The following is a 25,969-nucleotide window of genomic DNA, read 5'->3' as shown; positions in this document are numbered from 1 at the left end:
CCCTAACCCTAACCCTAAAGCTTTCCTTTAGCCAGGTGAGCTCATTCCATATGGGCTACCTGTGCTATGAGTACCAGAGGACATCCAGCAGGATCAGGTTGTGATAGAGCAGCAGTGTCACAGCAGAGACTGTGTGAGTTGTAAAAGCCCGTCAGGATCAGCATCTCATGGTGGAAAAGATGAAAGAGAACAAAAACAAAGCTTAGGTGTTGCAGTGCTAAATCAAATGAAAGCTCCCTGCAAACTGGGATGGGACTGCATGAAGCCTGCCAGCCTTGTGGAAGTCAGGTGCAGCCCACGGGCTAGTGCTGCAGTAGCAATGCTGTGATCACTGCCTTCCCACGGCCACTCAGGAGCTCATGCACTGCCTGCAAAGGCCTCATGCCTGGTGCTGTGCTAACTGCCCTCCCCCAGCCTGGGCCACTCTCCCTGGCTGTGGGTGGAGTGATGTATGGGCACAGGAGCTCTGGGCCTCTTCAGGGCCTCTTCCACCATCTGGAGGAGCCAAGTTGCACCTTGGGAAGGAACTGGTAGGCAGAGCCAGAGGGAGCTGAAGGCTGGGCAAGCAGAGTCCTGAGCAGCAGCAAGGGCACTGCTGGACCCTGGGACAGCTGCAGCCCTGCCTTGCCCTGGGGTCCCTGGGCAGAGCACTGCTCCCAGCTCTGCTGCAGTGGGTCCTGGTGCAAGGTCCCAAGACAAACCCGCACAGTTGGCAGCACCTGTGGGCCTACTCCCCTCCCATTCACAGCATGCCCCGCAGCATACCTCTGTTAATAGAGTTTTCCATTAACAGCCTTGCTGCCAGCTCAGCACTGCCATGCAGGGAGACCCAGGAAGACACCATGTCACTGCTGCTGCTGGCAGTTCCACCCCAGGGGTTTTATCCCCTGCAGAGCAACCTTGTGGCATGCAGGGTGTCTGGCACCTGCCAGCACTAGGGCACTCCTCCGCCTGCTCTCCAGGCCTAAGCACACTGGGCTGGGGCAGCAGCTCTGCCCAGTGTAGTTGTGCAGTCCTACCACTCATGAGCCAGGCAGAGACCTGGGGGAGAGCTGCAGGACCCTGCAGACAGAAATCAGCCAGCATTGTTGCAGTGTGGTGAAGGATTCTGCCTTGCTGTGGGTTTGCGCTGCTGGCATTAGTGCTGTGAGCTGCCTTTGTGGGCCTGGGAGAGACTTGCTTGCCCAGAGGAACTTGTGCTCCTGGGGTCAGAGGGTCCTTCAGGACTCAGTGCTGCTGAGCCCACGCAATACTGTCTGGAAGTACCCAGCCCTGGCAGCCAGGTGAGGGGCACTGGGCATGGCTGTAGCTGTGCTGTGTTCTGGGGGATGGTGCAGCTCCTCTGAGACAGCCACACGTGTGCCACTGCCAGTGCTGCTCCAGGTCTCGTCTTGCAGAGAACTGGCACAGCTCCACACCACTGCCAGCATTCAGCCTGTGCAAGTGCTCCTCCTGAACCATGTGCTGTGTTGGACTTTCTCTCCCAGACTTTGGCAGCCAGATCCCCAGGAAGCCTTGTGGTTGCCCCCAGCACCTCGTGTGTGTACACTGAGCCATCATGGTTCAGCATACAGCACTCAGCCTCATGTCCCCACACTGCTCCCACAGCTCTGCCTGAGCCTGAGGGCTCTGGGACACCACACCACCCAGCAGAGCCCTGAAATGGGCGCACACGGACCTTCCCCAGGGAGAGGAACTGCACAGCATCCATCCCTGCAGCCAGCCCTTTGTCCTTCTCTTAAAGCTGTGTTTTAACTAACCAAAGGGCAGGAACAGCAGCATGGGGGTGGGGAGGAGTGCCACAGGGCAGCAGCTGAAGGACGTAGAGCTGCCCCACTGCCTTCCAACTGTATCTCCCTATCCATTGGTTGATACTGAGGACCACTGTAGAGCAGCACGGGAACAACACGGCAGTGTGGTCAGCAGAGCTCAGCTCAGTGCTCTGCCACCTTTACCAGGGGCAGGAGGGCAATGGGCACTGAGAGCACTGCAGGGTGCACCCAGGACATGCCCACCTCCGACTTCAACCACGGGTTTGGGGGCAAAGGGGTGCTGCTGGCACGATGTCCTCCTCACAGCCCCAAACTTTCACCATCTATGGGGTTGAGCTGGGGGGCAGCACTTGGTGTCTGGCCTGGGGAGAACCACAGTCCTCACACTCACAAGCTCTATGCCCACACTGGAGCAGCCCTCACCATCCCCAGGCGCAGCCCAGCCCAAGTTCCCCTAGCCAGGGGAACCACTCTGCCTGCCCCCTCCCTCTGCTCACAGCCAGTCCCAAGCAGTGCGGAACAGAGCCTTTATTTGGGGAGCACATTGCAGGCCGTGCCCCCGGACCTTCTTCCCCACTACCTCCAACCCCCCCAGGCTCACGGACCCACCCCGTCCCACCCTTCCGCAGTCGATGCAGCCGCTTCTTCCCTGCACGCAGCAGCTCTCGGAGTTCCGTGCCCACCGTTTCCCGGCCCCGCACCTCTACGGCTGCAGCGGCTCTGGCTCTCGGCGGCGGAGAGGCCGGGGGCTGAGCGGGGCCCCGTGCGGGGCGAGGTGTGGAGCGGCCGGCAGCTGTCCCAGGGCCGGGAGACGGTGCTTGGGCGGCACGGCGAAGGGCACCACGGCCGCCGCGGGGGCGAGGACGGCGGGCACGAAGCCGCAGCGCAGCTGCAGGGCTCTTGGGGAAGCCGTGCCGCGGCCCGGCGCCGGGCTGAGCCCCGGAGGCTCCTCCGCAGGGTCCCGGCCTTTCTGCAGCAGCTCCTGCAGCTTCTCCAGCTGCGTCCGAGAGACGTGGGAGCGCGCGCGGCTCCGGCAGAAGGACTCCAGAAAGGCATCGAGGGGCACCTCGTGCGCCAGGAACCGCTGCATTTGCGCCTGCGGGACCGGCGGTTCGGGAGCGTCGGGTGGGGCACGGGCGAGTCCCGTTCTTTCCCCACCAAAACCCCGAGCCCCGCGCCGTCTCTCAGGGCCCCGCACACGGCAGGGCACGGAGCGGGGCTCTCACCCGCCGCCGCTTCGCATCCGCCTACCTCCGCCTCTGCCTCGGACGCGTCCAGCGCGGCTCGGAGCCGGCCCACGGCGCGCTGCGGGCCGCACTCCTCCAGGTACTCCTCTGTGCGGGGACAGAGCGGCGCTGCCAGGAACGCCACTCCCCTCCCCTCCCCTCCCGGCACGAAAGGGCGCTCCCCCCGCCGGGCAGCCCCACACGTTCCCACCGCTCCACACTCACCCAGGCGCCGCAGCTTGGCCCGGCACGCCTCGCGCACCTCTCGCAGCTCCTGGTACTTGATGGCCAGCGCCGCTTTCCCGTCCTCCAGCCGCGGCCGCAGCGCCAGATTGTCCCGGGCCAGCGCGCTGTTGGCCGCCAGCTGCTCCTCCCGCTCCCGCTGCAGCGCCTGGAACTGCGGCGCCGGGCGGTGAGCGGCACGGAGCGCCCGTCGCACCGCACCGCACCGCATCCCGGCCCGGCCCTACCTTCCTGCTGAGGCGGACGGCGCGCTGCAGCCGGGGCTCGTCCTGTAGCAGCGCCCTGAGCTGCCCCGTGCTCAGCGCCCCGAAGCAGCGCGGAGCCCCGGGAGGCCCCGGGGGCCGGGCCATGGGCCGGGCACGGCCGGAGCCCCCGTCGCCGCCGCCAGCACCGGGAGCCGCACCGCCGCGCCTGGCCCCGCACCGCCCCGCCCCTCAGCCTTAAAGGGGCCGTCGGCAGGAGCGGGGCTGTCCTCGGCTGTGCGCGTCCGGCTCTGCACCTGCTGCGCTCATCCTGCGCTGCACCCGCTGCGTGCATCCTGCGTTGCACCTGCTGCATGCATCCCGCACCAAACCCGCTGCATACATTGCGCACAGTTGCCTGCTGTGTGTGTCATGCACTGCGCCTGCTGTGTGCATCGTGCGCTGCTCCCACTGTGTGCAGGCTTCAAGTCCGTAGATATATATGCAGTACTACATCAGATAATGTGAATCTTACACCGCAGGGTGCAGCATCCTGCACCACACTGCGTGCACCCCATACAGCGCTGTGCTGTGCACATCCTGCTTCTCAGTGTGTTGGCCTGCATTGCACTTGTGCATTCTGCACACGTTCTGGCAACAGAGGCCTCTCTTGATTGCTTTGCTGCCAGCTGTTGTCCCCAGCATGCTCAGGGCTTGAGCTGCTGCTCCCCTGCTGGAGCTGCAGGGAGCATTCCTACGCCCCAGAGTGCCACCACAGCAGCTCGGTAGGGAACAGGCATCGAGTGCTGCGCCCTCAAGGTCCTCCTGCCTGCCTGGTGCTGATGGAGAAAATCCTACAAAGGGCTGTGGCATCCAGTGCTTCACTGTGATTTTAGGAGTTCCTCTAATAAATCACACCAGCAGTTTCTATTATGGTCATCCCGACCTAGACAAAAGTACATCTTTGCTTTTTCTAAATATACACCTACAGAGACTTGTACAAGCTTAGTTCTTAACTGACTGACAACTGTTTTCACCCTGATGGTCAGCTGCACAGTCACAGAACTGTAGGGGCTGAGAAGGACTAGTGTAGAAATTAGTGAGCCCAACCCTCAGAGCAGTTCCCTGCAGCAAGTCATGCAGGAAGGCATCCTGACAAGTCTCCAGAGAAGGAGACTTCCACACCTCTCAGCAGCTGTTCCAGGGCTCTGGCACCCTGACAGCAAAGAAGTTCTTCCTTATGTTGGTACGGACTGTCTAGCTCTGTGCCCATTGCCCCCTGTCCAGTCACTGCACAACACTGGTCCAAGAGGATGTCTTCCTTTCCCCAGTCTCTCTCTTACCACCACGGTCTCCACCAAGTGGCTCTCCCACTCCTCTCTGCAGAAGAACAGGGGGAGAAAATTGGATGGAAAAAGGCACTTTTCCCCTGCCAGCCTCCCTTCCATCCTCCGAGCTGCACAGCAGACTACTCGGTTTCCTGAATGTCCTGGCCTGTGTCGCTGCTCTGTCCCTGGGGAGCTTGAGCAGAAGGCATCAGCACTGGGATAAGGACCCCTTGGTCTGGCAGTGCAATTGCAGCTCCATTTTGCCTGTCACTTAGAAACTGCAGAGGCGCAGGGGGAGTAGAACCATTATTTCACAGCTTACTGCTCCATGGCATGGAACCTTCTGGCTTTGAAAGCCAAAGCCACTCTGAGGAAAGCAAGAGTGTGTGTGCAGGGGGAGTATCTTCCTGCCACCTCTCCTGCTCCTGCCACCGTCTAGTGTCCTCTTCCAGTTGCAGCCATGTCCATCACAGAGCTGTCCTGGATGCTCCCACCCATGCTGTGCCCATCACAAAGGCAAGCATGGTCCTTCTCCGGGACGGATGTTCCCTTCTGGGTTATGGGATGACTGGGTGTTGGGAGAAGCATGTTTGGGTTTTCTAGTCCAAGCTTTGTGTAGCAGAATTGACCAGATCTGCTCTCTCACTGAACTTTGGGAGCATCCAAAGCTGAATATGATCCCATCTCCACAGAAGGCCATGTGACATTGCAGTCTCTGCAGGGACTCCATCCTCAAAGTAATGTCTGTGTGAAATTCCAGGAGGACCGTGCCAGCAGATCTGGAGCCAACACACCAGGGGGCACAGACCCCAGGCAGGAGCAGATCCATGGCACTGGGTACACTGCCGCAGCACTGAGTGCTAGACTGTGTGCACAGTGATGGTGTTGGATCATTCTCCCACATGCCTCATCCTTTCTGACCAATGCAGTTACAGGTCCATTCTCTCAGTGTAACTGGTTTTAATCAGCACACATCCATTCCCGCAAGAAACATGTGGGGGTTTCTGGCCCTTCGCTGAGCCCCAGTGCTCTGTCCAAGCACTCACTGTGGGATCTCGCTGGGTGCAGTGGGACACACAGAACAGATGGTCAGTAATGTACAATGAGCTGAAGGAAGAATGTTTATTTGGCTGCTCTAAAAACACCATGGAGAAGTGCGGATAGAAGGACATTTGTGGAACGTGGCCTTCCTGCTTTCTGTGAGTTCTGGAGACAACTAACAATCACTGATGAAATGTCACTCCAGAGCTCTGCATTTTCCTCCCTCAGGGAAGGTACATGTGGAATCCACAAATTTTACAAGTATTTATTTTTCCTTTTTTTTTTTTTCTTGATTATGAACATAACAAAAATTAATCATTGGCAAGCACAAGGAGAAATAGGCAAAGAAAGAGAAGAGAGGGGAAGAGTAGATGGCATTTCACCAACCCCTGACACCCTTAGGCTCCCTTTCTACTCCAGGAAGGCACCAGCTTTGCAGAGCTTTGGGTGCAGACAGGAGAAAGATGTGCTAACAGTACGGAGCTGGTTTGATGAGGATGAGGGAGGATTTGCAGTCCCCTTTGCACAGGCTGCCCCATGTCATGCCGCCCTTGAAATTCAGCCGCACGGAATAACATGATGAAAACCACCACCCACCCTCATAGCTGTAGGCGCAGTTCTTACCGTAGTTGTCCTGATCCCGATCTTTTGTGGAGAATTTCATGTTATCATGCATAGTGTTGGGATTGTCTGAAGTCATGGCATCCCCTGCTGTCCCACTGTAGGAGCCCAAACGCAGTCGGTACCCGTGGGGCTCATCCTCCATGCTGAAGAGGTTGTAGTCTGCAAACTTGACATTGTTTGTGTTGTCTGAGATGACGAACCTGACTTGGTAGACCTTCTGCTTGGTGATCTGGTGGATGTACTCGGTGCCCAGCCAGTATTCACTGCGCACATTCCCAAAGCCGTACTTGTAGGTGCTCCAGGACTCAGCCCAGGTGACAGCTGTGTCCTTCTGGTTCCTCTGGATGACCGTCCAGCCCCCACCTGTTGCATTCATCTCACAGTACACCACGAGCTGGTGGAGACCCTTTGGCTGGATGATGTAGACACCGCTGTGGCTGCCAGGAGGGATCTCACTACAGTCCTTGGGCCAACCTGGGGCAGGAAACAGGTGGACATTACATTTTACCTGACACAAGGAGACACTGAGCACATGTGATTACTTTTACACCTGTCCTATTGCACACACATTCCTGGGATGTCCTCCTGTCATGTGCCTAAATTAAAGTCTTGGATGATCAAAAAAAGAGTTGGACATCATGTGTTTCCAAGACAGGAGTCTACCTGATATGGACGCACAGGTCCCCACTGCCTTCAGCCAGGATGCAACACAACCTTGTCCAGGTTGGAGTTGCTGCAGTGAAACCCATGTCTTGGTGATGTATCACCACACAGGGAAATGGCAGTCTGGACTCTGAAGCCAATTGCATGGGAGGTTTAGAGATTTGGTCATCTTAGAAACCCTTGAGAGAGTGCGGTCAAGAGATTCATTTTGCTCATAATGAAATCAACCCTTGCGATCTCATTAGGACAAACCCACTGGGCTTACCCAAGAAGCCCTTTATAGATTTCCTGACTTGTTTCATTTGATCACAGACTTTCCATTCTCCAGAATGGAAACCCTCATATAATGAATGTACTTCTGGGAGAGAACTGGCTCTGCTCCCAGAGCTGTGCTACCAATTGTTTGCACTCAAAGAAGACATGCTGCGTGGTATATGGCTGTCACTGACTCAGACAATTCAGTTATGTAGTTACTCTCTGTCTTAAACAGCTTTGTCATCAACTGCACAGCAAAAACCAAATAATAATCAACCACCACAACCCAAAGGCCAATAATGAATAATCGATTTCCAGTTTGGATCTTCAGGTAGAAATTTCTCTCAGCACATATTAAGTCCCAAATGAGGCTGGTGCTGGGGTCTATCCAGGATTATGAGCTGTGGTCTACCAGAAAATCAGTGTTTTTTCCTGGGAGAAATGAGTGCATATGAAAGGTCAAGAGCTCTCTGTGAGCCTCTGGGCTCTTAGTGAAGGCGAAATCTTGTGAGCAGATGTACTTCTTGCACAGACTTACCATGAGCTGCTGGTGAGTGAGGGGCAACATCTCTGACCTGTCGAACATGATGGTCTCCATCATCTGAATAGACAAGAACAGAGAAGGTAGAAGTGTGTTGAGAGCACAGACATCAGATGCCTGCCAGAACAGTGTCACCCTTTCCAGATCATTCTCCTGTTGCTGTTGCTACTCGTCACTCCAGAGGAATGTTCCCCACAGGTATCAGCCACCAGCAAGCAGCCTGGGGGAATTCCGTGAGGCAGATGCTTCCTTGATGAGGAAGTATTTGATAGCAATATTGATACATAGCAATCAAAAATATTGATAGCAATACCAGGAAGGCAGTTGCTGAATAGGAGTCAGGAAGGGGTGGAAGTAGAAGAGGGGTGAAAGGCAAAAGAAATGTTGGAGTGGCTGCAGGAAAAATGGCTCTGGTGTCTGGAACAGGAAGAAGGGCTCAGAGGGGAATTTGAAGAACTGCTGGAAGAAAGCATGGTTTAGAGCGAATGAATGCAATTCTTTCACAAGGACATCTGAGTACATCCATAGGTGAATCCGTCCCTTCTGTGACCTAGGGGCACCAGGGTTCAGATTAGTGGGCTCACAGAGAGGCTGAAGAACTTGATGCCACACGGAGGATGAGGCAGGCTGCAGTCAGAGGACTCTGGGATAACACTTATCCCAGCAAGGCAGCATAAATTGTGTTGGCACTGTCCACACACAGAGTTTAGTCCATCCTGCCCGACACAGGGCTGGGGTTGCTATGGGTTGGAACACAGTGCTGTATAGCATCCGACCAAACATGACCTTGTTTGCCTCTCCCTATTACACAGGTATACTTACCAGGCTGGACGGGCTCGGGGCGAATATTCATAATCTCATCCATTGTGCCATTTAAGAGATGCAAGTTTTTTATGTCAAAGACAAGAGGCGCTGCCAGGGCCAGCAGGGAGGTGAGAATCAGGAGACAAAGGCACTGGGTAGCTGAAATGAGAAGAAATTGGGGGGTGGGAAGGGGTTGGGCAAAGAAGAAAAAGCACATAACTCTTCTATTAATCCTACTTGATTCCTGCAGAGTAAAATATGAAAACAAAATTATTTCTCAAGAGGGAGCTTTCTCTGTGAAGCTCCCTCTTGAAGCTGAAAGTCCGGTTTTGCCCATCTAGAGAAGCTATCAGGTATTCATTGACAAACACTAAATACTTGTGGAGTGATCATCAAGGACAGCTGGTACCAGTGGATTTTCTTTTTGCAACAGAAGAAGTGTGAAAACCTCATCCAAACTCAAAAGTCATCAGAAGTCCCAGTGAAGCCAAGTCTTGAGGCTGGAGAGTGAGCAGGGAGGGGGAATCCTTTTTCCTCCCAGCTACTATTGCCCTGGCAGGTGACAAACATGACCCCTTTCTTTAGCTGATCCACACCTCCCCTGTTCTGCCTCAGGCTGCTGAATTGAGCAGAGTTCCCTGAGATGGTAAGAAGGAAGATGTTCAAGGCACAGCTGCCTGGAACCACATGCTCCATCCTGGAGGCCAGCATCCCTTCCAGGGAACACTAGAGCTGTCCTGGCCACTGTGCTGTGTTCTGCAGCAGAGTTCTTCTAACCACCCTCCAAAAGATTCATTTCTCAGCTGCTGGGTAGTGTTTTGTGATTTGTGTTTAGGGATATTTTTAAAGACATCTTGCCTTAGGGCCACTGGAGAAGCATCGCTCCTCCTGCTGCTGGCCCTCACCCCACAAAGGGTCATGGAATTCCAGCAGGAATGGGACAGCCTGGGGTGCAGAGAGCCCTGTGCAGACCAGTGCCTGGGGACCCGCAGCACTGCAGCAGTGCTGTCCCCCCACCCAGCCCGCACTCACCCATGCTGTCTCCGAGGGGACTCTGCAGGGCGGAAGCCGGGAGGATTTGGCCTGTGGGAGGGGTGTTCAGCCCGAAAGTTATAGAGCTCTGTGGGTGAGGGGAGGGAGCACAAGACTCAAACCACAGCACTTGTCCCCTGGTCAACGACAGCGTTAGCACTTTATGCCTTGTTTGCTCTTCATTGTGAAGTGACATGTCCCTGGACAAAGAAGGCTGTGTCTCACAGACATGAAGAGCTTTCTTCAGAAGCAAAGCAAATAGTGAATTGCCAATGAGACAGTGCCTCGAAACACCTCCAACATAGGGAGCCTGGCTGCCCCGTCCCACCCCCCACCCCCACTGCTTTCAGGGTTTCCCCAGGGAACCATGTCCTCTGAGCACCTCCCAGCGTTTTAGCATGTCAGTAAACACCGTGATGGCATTCCCCTCCTGGATGGAAATCAAACGCTGGGGTGTAAATTGCCCTCTCCAGAGGAGTCGTTGGGCCCTGCAGCCACAGGAGCCCACCCTGGCATTCAGGAATGAGGCACTGGAGTGTTCTGGGCAAGTGGTGCTTTTTTTAATCTAAGCACCAGATTTCAAAAAGTCCCTCTCCAGTGGCACAGTCACGCTGCTCTTGTGCAATGTGCATGGTATGCTCTGCTGGGCCCACTACCCCTGCAGTTCTGGGAACCGGGACAACGCAAGCATAAAATAATCTCATTCCAAGCCTCTCTCTGCAAATAGGTGTGCTTACAAACATGGATTTCTTCAAGAAAATTCTAGTCAGTCCCTCCAGTATCAGTACCATAGAGAGAAGAGCAGGCAAAAGAGCAGCCTTTGTGGCCTTCACAGCCTGATAAGTACCTTGAATGTAGAGCCAGGTTGTTCTCAGAGGTGCTGGGATGAGAAGCAATGGGTCTAAGCTAGAACATGGGAAATTCAAGTCAGGGACTATTTTTAGCATGAAGTTGGTCAAATACTGGAACAGGTGTCTGGAGAGGCTGTGAGATTTCTGTCCTTGAAGGTTTTCAGATCTTTACTGAATGAGGACATCACACTGTAGATCTGTGTTGAGCAGAGGGTTAAGACTGTCACTTCCAATCTAAATGAATATCTGACACTGTGATTCTGTGGCTCTGGAGGGCCACAGAGACAAGGTGAGAAGCAACAGACTGAAGGGAAGCAGGGAAATTACAATTAGATTAAGAAAATATCATCTTCAAACACTGGAAAAACAAACAAAACAAAACAAAAGCAACAGTCGCAGAATCTCCATTCCTTGTCATATTCACAACCGACCTTGACATGACCCTAAGCAACACATTCTAAATCACAGAGTGTTATGGTTCTATGATTTTTGTTGCATTATTAAGTTAAAGAGTTAATGCTGTGGTGTAGTGGTTAGGAGCCGGTGCTTGCACGGCGGCGGCCCGGGTTCGATTCCTGGTCAGGTATACCCAGAACAGAGCTAGAGCATTAACCCTTTAACTCCCAATACTCCACATGATGTTATGATGTGGAATATTAATAATACAACAAAAATCATAGAACCATAACACAGAGTCATTGAATTATGAAATCATTGGAGTTGGAAGGGGCCCCCAAAGGCCTGGTCCCACTGGTCCCACTCCCTGCAGTGCACAGGGACACCAACAAATCTATCAGTGCTCAGAGCCCTGTCCAGCGTGACCCTGGCTGTCCAGCGATGGGGCACCCACTGTATCTCTGGGCAGCCTGTGCCAAAGCCTCACTGCCTTATTGTACAAATTTTTCTCCTTGTATCCAATCTAAATCTCTCCTCTTATTTTGAAACCTCTTCCCTTGTCCTGTCACAACAGACCTTGCTGAAGAGTTTGTCCCCTTTTCTTACAGCCCCTTTAGATACTGAAGGCTGCTCTCAGCTTTCCCTGGAGCCTTCTTTGCTGCACAGCCCCAGCTCTCAGCCTGTCCTCGTAGGAATGTGTTCCATCCCTGGGATCATTTTTGTGGTCCTTCTCTGGACACACTCCAACAGATCCAAGTCTCTCCTGTGCTGAGCACTTCCCCATCTGAGCACAGTGCTGCAGGTGAGGTCACAGTGCAGAGCAGAGGGGCAGATCCCCTCCCTGCCCTTCTGGCCACACTGCTTCGAGTACACAGAGACAGTCGGCTTTCTGGGCTATGAGGGCACACTGCTGGCTCATGCCCAGCTCCCATCCACCAGTACTGCCAGGTCATTTTTGACAGGGCTGTGCTCCATCCTTACATCCCCCAGCTTGTACAGACTGCAGGGGGTGCCATGACACAGATGCAGTTGCACTGGATTTATTGAAACTCATCAGGTTCTCCTGGACATACTGCTCAGCCTATGGATGGCATCTTATCCCTGGACATGTCGAGGTGTCATCCACAAACTGCTGAGGGTGCACTCGTTCCATGGTCAGTGTCATCGATGGAGATATTTAACAGCACCAGTGTCATTACTGACCCATGAAGGACACCACTCATTACTGATAAATCATCCCTGCTCTGTTGTGGAGATCAGACCAGCAACATGCAAAGCTCCACTTACTTTTGGTTACTCCTTACTTCTCCAGTTCCCTGAAGGGTACTGCTTCCCCAGCCCTGCAAATACAGCTGTGGCACCAGGCCTTGTGTAGGACACAGAGCTGGCTGCAGCAGAACAGGCACTGTAGTAACTTTATGGGCATGAAGAGCTACAGCAAAAGCTAGGGAACACAGTCTGAGGGCCCGTGGAGCACTGGCAGACCTGTACAGTCAGGTGCAATTTGCTCTTTTGGGATTAACTGCTACTGTTATGGCCCTAAGTACATCAGTGTGTCCTGGTGGCCAACCAACCCCACCTGTGCCCTTCACTTGGACCAACCCAGAGAATCACAGAATCATAGACTTATTACTGTTTGAAAAAACCTCTATAATCACCAAGCCCAACCTCAACCCACCCTACCATGCTCACTGACCACATTCCTCCGTGCCACATCTCCATGGCTTTGGAACACTCCCAGGGATGATGTCTGCACCACCTCCTTGGGTAGCTGTGCCTCTGCAGCACTGCTTGGAGAAGAAATTGTTCCTAGTAACCACCCCAGTGCCATTCGGTATGGCACCATCCACCACAGAATCACAGAGTCACAGAATTGTGGGGGTTGGAAGAGACTTCCAGAGATCACTGAGTCCAAACCCCTGCCATAGCACCTCCCTAGCCCAGGTAGCATGGTAGGCGTCCAGGTGGGTCTTGAATGTCTCCAGAGGAGACTCCACCAGCTCTCTATGCAGCCTATGCCAGTGCTCCATCACTGCACTGTGGAGAAGTTCCCATGCACATTTGTGCAGAACTTCCTGTGCTTCTGATTGTGGCCATTTCCCCTCGTCCTATCACCACACGCTGCTGAGAAGAGTTCAGCCTCATCCCTTTGCCTCCCACTCCTTAGATATTTATAGATGTGGATCAGATCCCCTCTGAGTCTTCTTTTCTCAAGGCTGAACAGCCCCAGGTCTCTCAGCCTTTCCTCATAAGGGAGGTGTTCCAAACCCTTTATCATATTTGTAGCCCTCCACTGGACTCTTTCAAGGAGATCCCTGTCTTTTTTGTATTGGGGAGCCCAGAACTGGACACAGTACTCCAGATGAGGCCTCACTAGGGCAGAGTAGAGGGGGAGGATCACCTCCCTTGACCTACTGGCCACGCTCTTTTCAATGAACCCCAGGATCCCATTGCCCTTCTTGGCCACCAGGGCTCACTGCTGGCTCATAGTCAACCTGTCATCCACCAGGACACCCATGTCCCTCTCCTCAGAGCTCCTCTCCAGCAGCTCATCTCCCAACCTGTACCATTGTATACAATTATTCCTCCCTAGGTACAAGATGTCTGGGAGGGACACCACTAAGTACAGTCCTCCAACTGGACTCTGCGCCACCAATCACAATCTTCTGAGCTCTACCAGTCTGCCAGTTCTCAATCCACCTCACTGTCCACTCACCTGTTCCACACATCCTCAACTTTGTTATTAGGATGCTGTGGGAGACAGTGGCAAATGGCTTGCTGAAATCAAGGTAGACTACATCCACTGCTCTCCCCCCATCCACCCAGCCAGACATCATGGAAGGCCACCAGGTTGATCAAGCATGACCTCCCACTGGTGAACCCATGCTGACTACTCTTGGTAACTCTCTTCCAACTGCCTGGAGATGGCATCCAGAACAGACTGTTCCATCACCTTTCCAGGGACAGAGATGAGGCTGACTGGCCTGGTATAGGTCATGCGGATACACGTCCTCATTTTTGGCCCTTTTGAAGACCAGAGTGACAGTAGCTATCCTCCAGTCTTCAGGCACCTCTCCCATTCTCCAAAACCTCTCAAAGATGATGAGAGCAGTTCAGCAGTCACCTCTGCCAAATTCCTCAGCACACGTGAATGCATCCCATTGGGGCCCATGAATTTACATACACCGATGTTGCATAGATGCCCTCAGACCATCTCCTCCCTCAGCAATGGGGAGCCTTCCATTCCCCAGACCCTCTCACTTGCCCCATGGTCCAGGAGTCCTGAGAGGGAGTTCCCATAGTAAAAGCTGAAGCAAAGGTGTTCAGTATCTCTACCTTCTCTGCATCCTGGCAACCAGAACACCCCCCTCATTTAGTAGAGGACCCACATTTTTTCTTTAGTCTTGTTTTTACTGTTGACATACTTAAAAAACCTTTCTTATTATCCTTTATCTCTTTTACCAGGTCCAATTCCAGGTTGGTTTTGGCTTTCTTTGTTGCATTCCTGCAGGCCCTGACAACATTCCTATATTCTTCCCAAGTGGTCAGACCCTTTTTCCACATCTCATGGACATTTCTCTTCCCTTTGAGTTTATGCACAAGCTCCTTGCTCATTCACACAGGTCTCCTGCCAACCTTGCCAGATTTCTTACTCACAGGGATGCACCGATCCTGAGCTTGAGAGAAGCACCGTTTAAATGCTGACCAGCTCTCACAGGCCCCCTTACCTTCTAACTCCCTATAGCCCACAGGATAGCTCCAAGAAGGTCCTGGAAGAGATCGAAGTTGGTTCTCCTGACATCCAGGGTAGCAATCCTACTTTTTGGTTTGCTTCTTCCACTCAAGATCTTGAACTCTGCCGTCTCATGATCACTACATCCCAGTTTGCCCCCAATCTTCACTTCCCTAACATGCCCATCCTTATTAGTAAGAATAAGGTCCAGTAACTCCCCACTCCTTGTTGGCTCCTCCATCACCTGCATCAGACAGTTATCTTCAACACACTGCAGGAACTGTCTGGAGCGCATGTGCCTGTTGCCATGTTGCTTTCCCAACAAATATCTGGATAATTGAAGTCCCCCGTAAGAACCAGCACCTGAGATAGCAAGGCTACTTCCAGCTCCTTGTAGGCCTCATCAACTTTCTCCTCCCGATCAGGGGGCCTATAATATACTCCCACAACAGCGTCACCCACTCTAGCCTGCCCCTTAATTGTCACCCTCAAGCTCTGCACTGGTACATCACCCTCCCCCAGGTGAAGTTTGATACATTCCTGCTGCTCTCTCACATAAAGAGCAACTCCACCACCCTGCTTCGACATCCTGTCTTTCCTACAAAGCACACGGCCATCCATGGCATCATTCTAGTCATGTGAGTTGTCCCACCATGTCTCTATGATCACTATGAGATCATGGCCTTGTGACTGCACACAGATCTCTTTATTTCCCATGCGGTGCACATTAGTATTGTCACAGAGTTATCCCTAGATCTGTGTCTGTGACAGGGGCACAAAACAAAACAAAACAAAACAAAACAAAACAAAACAAAACAAAACAAAACAAAACAAAACAAAGGAGAGAGGGGGAAAAAAAAACTGCCTCACCTTTTGCAGCATGGCTGGCCCCAAGCAGGCCGTGCACTCTGGGGGAGGGGGAAGGGCATGGAGATAGCAGATGGGTCTAAAGAAAACAATGGCAACAATCTGAGGAGGAATGGTAATTTACTAAATCCAACAAAATAAAAAAAATGAGAGACAAGAGTGTTCAAAAATACAAAGTTTTACACTAGTAGACTGCAGGGGAAGCACATGCTTTTTTTCCATGGCAAACTTAGAGAGAGAGAGAGAGAGAGAGTGGCTGGTGTCCTGCCAGGAGCTCGAACTTTTTTCCTCTGCCCATCAGGTCCTCCCATCTGAGAACCCAAAATGCCCAAATATGTCAGCTCACAGAACCAGAACATAAACTCTTTAACCGTTGTTTTACATGATGTTCTGATGTGGAATACCAACAACAAAAATCAAGAAACCACAACAAGTATACAGACACTTTAGGGAAGCAACAGGTGCAGGCATCCCTAAAGGGAAACAAGAAGATTTTAGGTGGTTAGTTCACAACGCTATCTCCTCTGGGAAATCCTCACAAAATCCTACAGGGTGATCCAGAGTTATTTCCCTGCAATCTCCTGCAACGACAATATCCCCAAGCCCTTCTCCATCCTGTTGACCTCCACCCTCTTCCCCCATCAGATCTAGTTGACAACTCTGAACTACTCGCTCCTCTCTATTGAGTGACATTTTCTCCCCTTCCTCCTTCATACCTCCCCCTTCACACCATCTACCCCTGTGACCTCTGACCAACCACCTTAACTCTGCTTTTTCTGCATCATGGCAAAATGGGAAGGATCATCTTTTTCTCTGATGCATCTGGCTTGGAGGTGAAGTAAAGCCGAACTGCTGTTGTTCAAGGAGAGGAAGACTCATACCATCTGTCTTTCAGGAGCAGTGGGTCCCTAAGGCCCATTTCTACTCAGCCCTGTGCCTCCAGTCCTGGGCTCTGGTCCCATCCTCTGCCCTTGCTTTCTGGATGAATCTTAGACCTATGCTGTGCTTTTCTTGTTGGATGCTTGCTTTTCTTGCTGGATACTCACTCAGATGCTTGCTGTAGCACATCTCTAGCCCTGTTTCTTGCCTCATGTCATTCTGCCCAGGATCCTGGCTGTGGTTAGTCAGATGGGCTTGCCTTGCTTGGGGCTGTTGCCTACACTCAGCTGCCTGCTGTGCTCAGCTCTTTGCAGTTGAGAACCACTTTGGTGAGGACACTGCTTTCATGCTTCAGCTCCTGGCTAGCCTCTGCTCCAGACTTTGCTGCTCCCCAGGAGATAGCTCTGGCCTTCCTTCTCCTGCCTTAAGTCCTGCAGAGTGCCACAGGCCCTACAAGTTGCACTACTTGACATGAGTTCCTGCAGGACAGAGTTTGGTGGAAACCTTACCTTGGTGATGGTTGATGTGCACATTGGGTTTAAAGCCATGCCTCAAAGAAGATATGTCTATTCAGTATATTACTGAAACCAGTATTTGGCCTCTGGGACAAGGAAATAGAAAGGTTACTTCTCTACCTGGTTAAATTAGTGCGATGAAGACTACACCCTCTGGACCCAAAGCAGCCCCCATGGACCCCCACCCTGGGAGCATTTTTCTACAAGGAGCAACGTTTCTGGGTCTGTAGGGCCTTGCCAGGCCAAAAACAAGACTTGGGAAGGAAAATGGGAAAGGGACCCACAGGCTTGTCATCTTCCCCTGCTCAGATTGTGCAGACTGCAGTGCCAGGGGACGTTGTGCCTGCAGTGACTTCTGGCTGCTGGACACTGGTTCCAGCTCAATGATTTCATCAATTGATCCTGAAACCTGCAAGTGGAAGGTTAGCAGGATGGTCTCTTGAGGATCTGTACCCATCTTTCTGACATCACCTTTGGAACTAGGCAAATAGGAAACCTAAGCTCACCTCCCTCACCAGTTTGTTTACATCCTTAGAAAAAGCCACGTCTCTTCACTTCAATTTGATCATTGGCTCTCCAGAAATTACTCCAAGTGGGCAATTCACATGCAGTGTTTGTGTAACGGGAAGAGTCAATAAGTGAAATCTCTGCACATGGAAGGGATTATTTTGTAATTCTCTGCCTGAAAGAGCATGATCCCCTCCCCCCAGGCACCCTATTGTGCTGTAAAGGGATCTAAAAGCTGCTTGAGTCACAGACTGCAAGTGCCTCCTAGTGCCTCTACAAACAATGTGTGAACACAAGTGGGTGTGCACAGTGCCTATAAAGTAACCACGCAGAGCCTGGCATGGGAGAGTGCACCACTGGGTTCCTACTCTCTGCTCAGCTGTGCTGTTGTGATGGGTGAGTTATCTTCCCAGAAATAAGCTGCATTAAGGTTTGCTGCTGGGCTCAAACCAGACCTGCATGGGGTGAGTATACAAAGGCACAAGGAGATCAGCAAGACAGCAGCCATGACCTGGCCTGGGTGACACATGGCCTGGCCTGGTCTTAGAAAGGATGCAGACCAAAGCAGTAGGTGACATATATCCGTGGTGGCACATTATGTTTTTTGCAGGCTACCTAAGGCCAGTTCTGTTAGTATGGTTAGTATAGAGCCCTATATTTCAGCTTGGTTCTTTCCCCTCCTGGTCAGAGCACATGGCGCTTGTGATTGCACAGGGGCCATTCCCCAGCTGGGACTTGTACCTCCCCCAGCACTGAGCTGATGCAGAGCATGAGATTGTATTGGTGGCCAGTGGTTTGGGCACATGTAACTGTGCACGCACAAGAGACTTCCTCCCGTCCAGCTGGTATCTGGACAGGAGTATCATAGGACTCATCCTCTGGATCTTGGTCCTGCATCTCTGCCTTCCCTGGTCAGAGTTCTTCAGGGAAACTGAAGGGTGGGGGGCTGTCCAGGGGCCCTGACAGTTCTGTGTCCTTCCCTCCCCAGGGCAGCAGGCTGGGACACACCAGCTCCGTGGGAACCTTGTCCTCCTGCCCGTGGTGGTGGCGATGCTCCTCTGTGTGAGCGCAGGTCCAGGAATGCCCACCGCCAGCTCGCGGAGCTGTGAGTATGGATTGGACTGGGGGAAGTGGCATCAAGAGCAGGAGAGCATCTTCCTTGCTCAGCACTGACCCTCGGGTCTGCTAGGTGCCAGACAGGCTGTCACACAGGCAGGTTGACTGAGGTATAAGACAAAAACTCCTCAACATACTGACTCCTGAACTCTTGTAAAGTAAGCAGCCTGACACATATCAAGCCATCCTTTGGTGGCTCCAGGCTGAAATTGGAGGACTTCTGCCTGAACAGTTCCATCAGAACATCAGAGGTCTTTCCAGTACTTTGTTACTTATTTATATATTTATCTGTAGCTCTTGTTGAGTCTTCCCCTCCATCCCCACATGCAGGGTAATGCAAGACATATGCCAAAGATACGCAGAATTCACAGGCTGAATTTGAAGAACCCGCAGTCCATCATCAGACACAAAACAAGAAAAACAAATTAGATGACAGATTAGTTTGGCACTTAAATGATGACAGATAAGTCTTGTTAACAGATGAACTGAAGCAAGCTGGGGGAGGAGATCCCTATCAGATCAAGGTAGAACCTGCCCTTTTGCAGTGCCACAACTCCAAGAGTAAACATGAAATTTCATTATATATCCTAATCCAGTGGAGCATTTTGCACACTTTTTATCTTTGCAGGAGCTGCATCTCAGATTATCAAAGGCCCAGTGCACAGGCCAGCTTCACTTGGAAGAGATGACTGGCATCTGGGAGAACCTTTTCCCCCTGTCTTGGCTGAATGCATCAGCAGCTCCAAAAAAAAATCGTGATCATAAGCAGGGCGCTTTGCAGGACGACTCTCAGGGACCTTTGGTCTCCCTGCAGAAGAGCCAGAGCCAGTGCAGAAAAGACCACAGATTATACCATCCCTTTTTGAGTCTTTCTTCTAGGAGCTCCTCATTGCCCGCACAGACTTATACAGCCCTTCTCTTTCCCACCCCTCTCTGTTTGCTACAGTTCCTGTTGCAGGGTTCCCCAAAGACTGCAGCCACCTCCGCAAGACCAGCCCCAGTGGAGTGTATGTCATCCAGCCAGCAGGGTCTCCCCCCCGCGTGGTGTGGTGTGACATGGACACTGAAGGCAAGGGCTGGACTGTTGTCCAGCGAAACTCTCACGACACTGAGATTGCATGGAAACAATCGTGGACCACCTACAAGTACGGCTTCGGGAACGTGCAGGGCGACCACTGGCTGGGCACCGAGTACCTGCACCTGCTCACACAGCAGGGCACCTACAAGGTCCGCTTTGTCGTGCGGGACAAAGCCAATGTCACCCACTATGCTGAGTACGACATCTTCCGTGTGGAGAGCGAGAGCAGCGGGTACCCGCTGAGGCTGGGCCGGTTTTCTGGTGAAGGGGATGACTACCTGACTGGTTACTATCCCAAGAAAGGCGGCATCCACGACAATATGAAGTTCAGCACGGTGGACAAGGACCAGGACCAGTACAGCGGGAACTGCGCCAACAGCTATGGGGGGTGGTGGTATGACAGGTGCCAGAATGTCGTGCTCAATGCCAAAAAGTACATCCTCTGGCCGGGATTCTGTGATAAAGGTGACTGCACATCATCCCTCATCCTGGTCAAACCCACCGATGTGTGCTGACTGTGCCAGAGGTTGGGGGAGTGCCACCATCCCAAGCCTGGTCCCCCATCCCCGTGCCTGCCAGCCCTGTGCCAGCCTTGCTGGTGCCCCGTGACACCTGCAGCTCCCACATGGCCACCAGCTCTGACACCGTGGCTCTGGGGCTGGGGAGTGGTCTCCTGAAGCCCGGGGCCTGTGGGCAGCCTCTCCTGGTACTGCTGTGCTGGCCGGCACTGGGATGCAGGCACTGCTTTGGGGTGGGAGGAGGCAGAAGTGCAAATTCCCTTCTCCACACAATTGGCATCTCCCTGCTTTGCTCCCCTGTTCTGTAACTGCTACCCACAATGTGAGAAATCAGCTACAATAAACCTTGGTGCCAGACTTTGCTGTCTCCTTGCTGTATCAATAATATGAACAGAGGAAGGACCACTCTGTCCAGGCCCCAGGGTGGCAGACCTCAGGAAGGGTGGATGTATTATGTGGTGTACTGTCACAGATCTCTGACTGAACAAGGAGATACACCCACCCAAGTGAGCTCAAGCCTCCCTGCAGCACACACAGCACATCATTCCTGTGGATAGTTTGCAGGCTGTTCATCCTGAGATGGTTTTCTCAGGCACTGCTGGGCCATGTCAGCTGATGATCCTCCAGCAATGAACTGGTGCAGAGCTGGTGTACCATGCAGGGGACATCTGCTGATGTGTGTTGTTTTGCTTTTATTCTGAAGTGCTTGAATACTCCTCTGCAGAAGGCCTGATGCTCATTCTCCCTGGTGTTTACTGTCCTGAAGATGTCCCTCTGCTGTGGTTGCTTTACACAGCTCTGTACAGTTTTGTACCAAAATCTGACTGTGATTTGGTTCTCAGATCTCTGGATGCTTCTGCTATGCATTATGTTGTGACTGTGCTTGGTCAGCAGGGACAGACCACAATACCCTTGCCCAAAATCTGCCTCTGTGCAAGGATGGATGGTTGCTTCATACTGGGAAGGGGAATAATTTCCTCCTTATATCTCATGTCAACTTCACCTCATTAGTTTAAAGCTGTTACTCATTGTCCTAACATGCTGCAGCTAAACAAAAGCACCAGCATCCAAGAGCAGAAGAGCTCCTTCAGCAAGAGTGAAGCGCATGAGCAAAAGGTAACAGGGATGAGTTTTGCAGCAGTATTTCAGAAATAGAGAGGAAGGCTGCAGTGCTAATGTAGCTGCTTGATGGGATGGTGCATGGCTTAGTAGGCCGGATAATGTAAGCGTGTCATGCTGTAGGTCAATTTGTGAGAACCTCAGGTCATCTCACTTAAGTCTTTGATAAGACAGTGCTTCTGTATCTGTTAAAATTATTTTTTCTGAGAGCAGGGCTTTACTTACATGCTTCCTTTTAAGCAGATCAAGCAAAAGCAGCTTTATCACTCCAGCTACTGGTAGAAATCTTGATCTCTGTGTTCGAGGAGGTGCCTCCATTGTCACACCCAGGTTTGATTCCAGGTTTGTATTCTGTTACATTTTTCTGTTAATTTCTTATACAGAAAAGTGCCTTGCTGTTTGCTTCTTACACCATAGTTGCCTATATGCAAAATATTTTCCATCAGTGCTTTCAACCTGGAATGGAAGGCGTTTGGTCCAAATACTTTAAGCCATTGCTATAAAGTTCCTCACCTGTTGTTTTTTCCAGAATTTTCAAGATGCCACATTTGCGCACACCTGCAGTAAATGAACGTGTTTACACCATCTCTGCTAATGGCAGTCCCCTTGCTGATGGCAATGATGTCTTCATTACTATCCCTGCTGGAGGAGGGGAGGTAAAATCAAAGTTTTTTTCATTCTGTAAAACCCATGCAGCAAGGAGAGCTTGTACCTTCTGGGGGGCCTTATCAGTTTCAAGGGACTCTTCATTCCCTTCTGCTTACTGGTGCTACCACAGTTTATAAATGTGACTTTAAAAAAACCTTAAGAAATTATTAGTCAGAAGCTGGAGGAGTTTGATCTGGTCTAAGCAGAATGCAGACTGTTGCTTTACTGTGCGTTTAAGTAATGCTTAAAGTAGCTTCTGCTCTTGATAGTGCATTGGTACACCAAGGGCAGGTATGAGATGAGCTGGTCAAGCTGGATGTGGTAGTTGAGGTGTATGTGGTCTCCTAGCGTGCATTGTGTTTCATTTTTGCTGCTTACAGCTGCTGCAGCTAAACAACCTGGAAAGCTGAGATTTGGTGGTGTTTTATTTTTATTTTATTTTTTAGAGCATTCGTTTAACAGCAAGTGATCTGACCAAGAAGAATCTTCTTCATCTCAATCCAGAGGCACAAGGCATAATGAAGAAGCTATCTGTAAGTGTGTGTGTGTGTATTCTTTTTTTCCCTATTCAAGACCTGAGGCTGTAAAGCAGCATTGTATCTTAGCTCCTACCACTGGTTGAGAAGAAGCATGAACTGGGAAGGGAAGGAGGATAAAACCTCACACCTGTTTGGGGGGGAAAAAACCTGTTGTCAGCATTTTGAAAACCTGAATCAAAACTAAAGGTGTCTTCCACTTCAGGTGGTAATTGGAAGTGGCTGTGGGATGTAATCTCTTCAGCTATTGATGGATTTCTCTTTCTGCCTAGGTTCGTCTTGCACAAGCATGTAGCAGTGCAAAAACCCATAGGTGAAGGTCAATTAATGTCAACACCTTTTGTAAATGTGGAACTACTATGAGCTACAAGTACATTTTATTTGCTGTCTTATAATTCTGTGAGCATTCATTTAAACAAAACAAAATAAAAACAAACAAGAAAGCAGTTAAAACCAGTGCTGTATAATTGACAATGCTGTTAATATTCAAATGTCCTTCTTCAGCTGTCAGAGTGATTCGTGCCAGCTACAACTGAATCACAGCTGCCAGGCACCTAATAGCTAGCCATTTTCATCGCCCAAATCCATTTTCTGTTCTGCCTGAGCCCTGTGTGCCTCTAGGGTAAGCAGTAGTTCATTTTTCTGCAGTATACTGCTTGCGTAAACTACTAGAATAACTTCTGCCCCTTCTGCGGCCTACGTGGCAGTAGTATTTGGTTTAACCAAACTGGAACTTCCCTCTGCTATTCAGTTCAAGGATTTCAGGCAATGCAGGGAGGCTGATTCGCTTCTTTGCAACAGAATCTCTCAGTGTATTGTAAAAGCTCCAGTGCTTCTTCATCAAGGTTTTCTGATCTTGAAGCAAGTGCACAGGCAAATCATGATGTACCTGATCAAAGCACTGGCATTACTGGGGGCAGCTGGCCTGTAGATTCTCTGCCATGGGTTCTCCCCCAGCACGTACTGGAGGCAGGCTGGTAAGGCGACTGTGCAACCTCTTGGAACTGTGGCCACATTTATATCAGCGGGACTCAATAAAACATCAGGGTAAGCAAGGTCATTTGCACAAGGCAAGGTCATTTGCACAAGACAAGGGTACGGCAGCAGAGCAGTTTCTCACGGATGAGTTTCTTTTTAGCTACGTGCAGAAGTGGAGGCTGAGGCAGTTTACTTGTGTTCCCAAGCAAACAGGAGACTTTTCTCACAGGTCAGCCACCTGTTCAGGCTGTGATCTGTGTTTGCTCACATGTTCCACCACTTCACAGCATGAACTGGGACATAGCTCCTCAGAGGACAGCTGAAGAACACTGCATCCAAATCCCACATAAGCAATAGAGCATGCAGCAATGAAGGCGGCACACGTGTCAGAGTCCAATCATACTGTACAACTATTTCCTGCACCATGGAGTTATGGGGGCTAACCAAGTACAGATAGGATCATTCACTAGTTGTTCCATTTTAATTATTTGGGTCTTCATCTGTGTCATTGTACGAGTTCCATTTTGGAACCATCAGGGTTGCATACACAGCAGTCACTGTTAATGATTGCACTGGTACCCCCCTGGACAGTGGTCAGTATGTCTAACGCCATGTGGTTCTGTAGTACAATTCTTTGTTTGTTGTAATTCCTGGCTAATTGGCCCAGTAGCTTGTTGTGTTAAATTCAGTGGTGCTGCAGTATGATTAGCTGATGCTGATCCTTGTCTTTCAGTAGTGATAGCTGCTGCTTGTGGTGGGAAGATAAGATGGCTGTGGCACAGAAGTACTAAGTGGTCTGTTTATGTCTGGCCGGAAAAGTTTGCTGACCAGTTGGTGTTTGTGGCGATTTGGAATGCATGGTACTGGGTATGTAAGGTCATGCCCAAATAGTCTTCTGGTCCAGGTGAAGGGTAGGTATGGCCAGCCGTGCTGACCACATACTCATGAAGAGCCCCACAGTATCACATGTATGGAAGGAAGACTCACTAGGGTCTTTATTCAAGGATTTGGGTAAGAGGACGCTCTTAGGACAGCTTTTGGGTAAAGCTCCTAGAAGAAGCAGGGATGGTAGGCATCCAACACAAAATTAAACTTCCTGGATAGAACTGTACATTCTAGTAGCACTCCACTCTATTTTACTGTGTTCCCTTTCACTCCATTCCGTTTCACTCCACTATACTCCATCTCTTTTCATTGCATCCCACTCCCATCCACTTCATTTCATTGCATTCCCTGTGACTTCACACCACTCCACATCATTCTGCTCCGCTATATCCAATTCCATTTCATTTCTTTTCAGTACACTCACTCCCCCCCAGCTTCCCCTTCCCATGCTTGTCCTTCTCCCTCACTTTGACCAAGTGCTCCTTGCTAAACCGTGCTGGTTTCCTGCCTTCCCGCGGGGATGGAGAGTTCTTGCACTCTGTCAAAGGTGTCCTTGGACTTGTCAGTTCTGTTTGATTCCTGCTTCCATAAGGACAGTTTACCAGGCGACCTTTCCTCCTGATTTTTTGAAGAGCTGGCAGTTCACTTTTCTGAAGTTCAGGGGTCTGACCCTGCTCTCTGCCATGCCCCCAGGTTCACAAACAGCCAGGATGCAGTCACTGTGGCGTGTTCTGCCTTTAATCTTAACTTGAGGTAATGAGCTCCCCCACACTGGTGGGGCACCTGATGGGTTTCAAGGACACCCTATGGATTTCGGTTTCACCAACTTAGTTTAAAGCTGTTACCCCTTGTACTAACACGATCCTCCCTGACAAACAGTCCCTCCCAAGCTTTCATGCAGGCCCTGTTAGGTGCTGGAAGGCTGAAGTGTGGTGCAGAACACCCCCAGCTCCCTCAGCCTGTCTCCACAGCAGAGGTGCTCCAGCCCTCTGAGCACCCTCGTGCCTTCCTCCTCTCCAGCAGCCCCACATCTTTCCTGTGCTGGGGGCCCCAGGCCTGGACGCAGTGCTCCAGGTGGGGCCTCACGAGGGCAGAGCAGAGGGGGACGGTCCCCTCCCTGCCTGCTGCCAGCCCTCTGCTGATGCAGCCCAGGTGCTGGCGGCTTTCTGGGTGCACACTGCTGCTCAGGTCAGCTTTCCCTCCGCCAGAGCCCCAAGTCCTTCTCCACAGGGCTGCTCAAGGAGTTCTTCGCCTCAGTATGAACACATACCCAGCATTGCCCCTACCCAAGGGCAGCACTGTGCACTCGGCCTTGTTGAACCTCAGGTGGTACATGTGGGCCTGCTGTCCATGTCCCCTCTGGATGCTGCCCCTTCCTTCTCTTGTGTCAGCTGCACCGCTCAGCTTGGTAACATCAGCAAACTTACTGAGGATACGCTCAGTCCCATCACCTATGTCACTGATAAAGATGTTGAAGAGTACAGGTCCCATGACGGGCCCCTGTGGGACACCGTTTGTCACCACCTCCACCTGACACAGACATTGACCACAGCCCTCTGGACATGACCTTCCAACCAATTCCTTATCCAACAAATAATCCACCCTTTGAACCTGTATTTCTCCAACTCAGGG

The 25,969-nt window shown here is 51.5% G+C and overlaps 4 protein-coding genes across 4 annotated transcripts; 2 read left to right on the top strand and 2 right to left on the bottom strand.

Moving 5' to 3' along the window:
- Positions 1–2,392: 2,392 nt before the first annotated feature.
- VPS37D (VPS37D subunit of ESCRT-I) lies at positions 2,393–3,624 on the bottom strand. Its single transcript, XM_065732166.1, has 4 exons — positions 3,469–3,624; positions 3,224–3,395; positions 3,024–3,106; positions 2,393–2,868 (listed from the first exon to the last, which is right to left on the bottom strand). Exons 1-4 carry the CDS (start codon positions 3,589–3,591, stop codon positions 2,476–2,478), a joined length of 771 nt encoding a protein of 256 aa, XP_065588238.1. The 5' UTR covers positions 3,592–3,624; the 3' UTR covers positions 2,393–2,475.
- Positions 3,625–5,859: 2,235 nt separating this feature from the next.
- Positions 5,860–9,811, bottom strand: LOC136045625 (fibrinogen-like protein 1-like protein). The gene is made up of 4 exons (XM_065731635.1): positions 9,712–9,811; positions 8,698–8,838; positions 7,873–7,935; positions 5,860–6,890 (listed from the first exon to the last, which is right to left on the bottom strand). The coding sequence occupies exons 1-4, from the start codon at positions 9,713–9,715 to the stop codon at positions 6,262–6,264; spliced, it is 837 nt and encodes a 278-aa protein (XP_065587707.1). The 5' UTR covers positions 9,716–9,811; the 3' UTR covers positions 5,860–6,261.
- An 8,002-nt stretch (positions 9,812–17,813) lies between these two features.
- Positions 17,814–20,255, top strand: LOC136045622 (fibrinogen-like protein 1-like protein). The gene is made up of 3 exons (XM_065731632.1): positions 17,814–17,855; positions 18,448–18,564; positions 19,522–20,255. The coding sequence occupies exons 1-3, from the start codon at positions 17,852–17,854 to the stop codon at positions 20,166–20,168; spliced, it is 768 nt and encodes a 255-aa protein (XP_065587704.1). The 5' UTR covers positions 17,814–17,851; the 3' UTR covers positions 20,169–20,255.
- Positions 20,256–21,230: 975 nt separating this feature from the next.
- On the top strand, positions 21,231–22,949 carry LOC136045623 (borealin-like). Its single transcript, XM_065731633.1, has 5 exons — positions 21,231–21,287; positions 21,534–21,632; positions 21,820–21,946; positions 22,385–22,471; positions 22,747–22,949. Exons 1-5 carry the CDS (start codon positions 21,277–21,279, stop codon positions 22,789–22,791), a joined length of 369 nt encoding a protein of 122 aa, XP_065587705.1. The 5' UTR covers positions 21,231–21,276; the 3' UTR covers positions 22,792–22,949.
- Positions 22,950–25,969: the final 3,020 nt, after the last annotated feature.

This window comes from Cyrtonyx montezumae, unplaced genomic scaffold, assembly GCF_038088225.1.
Source record: "Cyrtonyx montezumae isolate F1298 unplaced genomic scaffold, pur_monq_1.0 scaffold_15, whole genome shotgun sequence".
Lineage (NCBI taxonomy): Eukaryota > Metazoa > Chordata > Aves > Galliformes > Odontophoridae > Cyrtonyx > Cyrtonyx montezumae.
The sequence above is the reverse complement of the archived record's forward strand: the minus strand, read 5'-3'. Positions and strand labels throughout refer to the sequence as shown.